General features: G+C 47.2%; 1 protein-coding gene across 1 annotated transcript; it reads left to right on the forward strand.

Moving 5' to 3' along the window:
- The first annotated feature begins 411 nt into the window (after positions 1–411).
- Positions 412–1,449, forward strand: LOC131165949 (uncharacterized). The gene is made up of 2 exons (XM_058124131.1): positions 412–966; positions 1,060–1,449. Exons 1-2 carry the CDS (start codon positions 412–414, stop codon positions 1,447–1,449), a joined length of 945 nt encoding a protein of 314 aa, XP_057980114.1.

The raw sequence follows: 1,449 nt of genomic DNA on the forward strand, positions 1-1,449 counted from the left end.
GAGAAAACTCACCTCAATAAGAAGGTAGAAGATGCAAATAGCGTGGACGTCAACCAACAAAGATCCACCGAGCTCGAGGAAAGAATAAAGAAGATTGATTACATAGAGAAGATGATGAAGGAGGGCAGAACCAGGCCCTACTATGGGGAAACATCCCTAAAGTCCTCGGAGCCTCCATTAAGCAAAGAGATCATGGAAGCTCCATTGCCCAGTAGATTCAAGATGCCCACCTTTGAGAGATACGAAGGTTCATCTGACCCCATTGATCACCTAGATAATTTCAAAATGTTAATGCAGTTGCAAGGGGCTCCTGACGCCATCATGTACCGAGCGTTTGCTACCACCCTTAAGGGTACCGCCAGAGACTGGTATCGAACTCTTTGACCAGGATCTGTTGGTTCCTTCCAAGAGATGGAGCAAATGTTCACCGGTCACTTTCTTAGTAGCCGGAGAGTTGCTAAAACAACAAGCCATTTAATGAGTATGGTGCAAGGGGACCAGGAAACTCTAAAGAACTTCATGCACCGGTTTAACACAGCAACCCTAGAAATCCGCAACTTGGATATGGGGGTAGCTTTGGCCGCCTTGACAACGGCTCTCCAACCCGGAAGCTTCTTATACTCCCTAGGGAAAAAACCACCGGTGGACATGGGGGAGTTGATGATCCGAGCAGAGAAATACATAAACCTGGAGGAGATGATGGATACGAGAGGAAATCGCATAGAGCGGAAAAGGGGAAACAATAACAGAGAATCTGGAGATACCTATAGATCTGTAAAAAGGCAGGAAACTAGTGCGCTGCAAAAGGGTCAAAGGATGAGAGGACAGCACGACAAGTTCTCCACCTACACACCCCTAAATGTACCGTGCTCAGAGTTACTGATGCAGATAAAAAAGAAGGACTACGTCTCGTGGCCTGAACCTATGCGAACGCCTCTATATAAGCGGAACATGTCCAAGCTTTGCGTATTCCATAGGGATCACAGCCACGACACAGAAGAATGCATTTAGCTGAAGAAATAAATCGAGGTCCTAATAAGGAGGGGGCATCTGTCAAAGTTTATCAAGAAAGAAAATCCAGAAAGGGAACAACTTGAGCAAAGAAGGCATGGCGCAAAAGAGAAGGAAGAGCAGGTAATTGGGGAGATTGCGGTGATCTTCGAAGGATCCGCCAATGGAGGAGATAGCGGGAGTGTACGCAAAAGATATGCTAAACAAGTGCTGACGATGGAGAAGAGGGAAACCAGTAGCAAACGAAATAGGAGAGATGACGTCATAACCTTTGACAGCGGAGACGAACAAGGAGTGCAGCAACCGCATGATGATGCACTAGTGCTCTCCCTGCTCGTGGCCAACTACATGGTCAGACGCATACTGATAGACAACGGGAGCTCGGCCAACATCATGTTCTGGTCGGTCTTGGTCGGGATGAAAATCGGCAAGGAATGA

Source organism: Malania oleifera, chromosome 10 (assembly GCF_029873635.1).
Source record: "Malania oleifera isolate guangnan ecotype guangnan chromosome 10, ASM2987363v1, whole genome shotgun sequence".
Lineage (NCBI taxonomy): Eukaryota > Viridiplantae > Streptophyta > Magnoliopsida > Santalales > Ximeniaceae > Malania > Malania oleifera.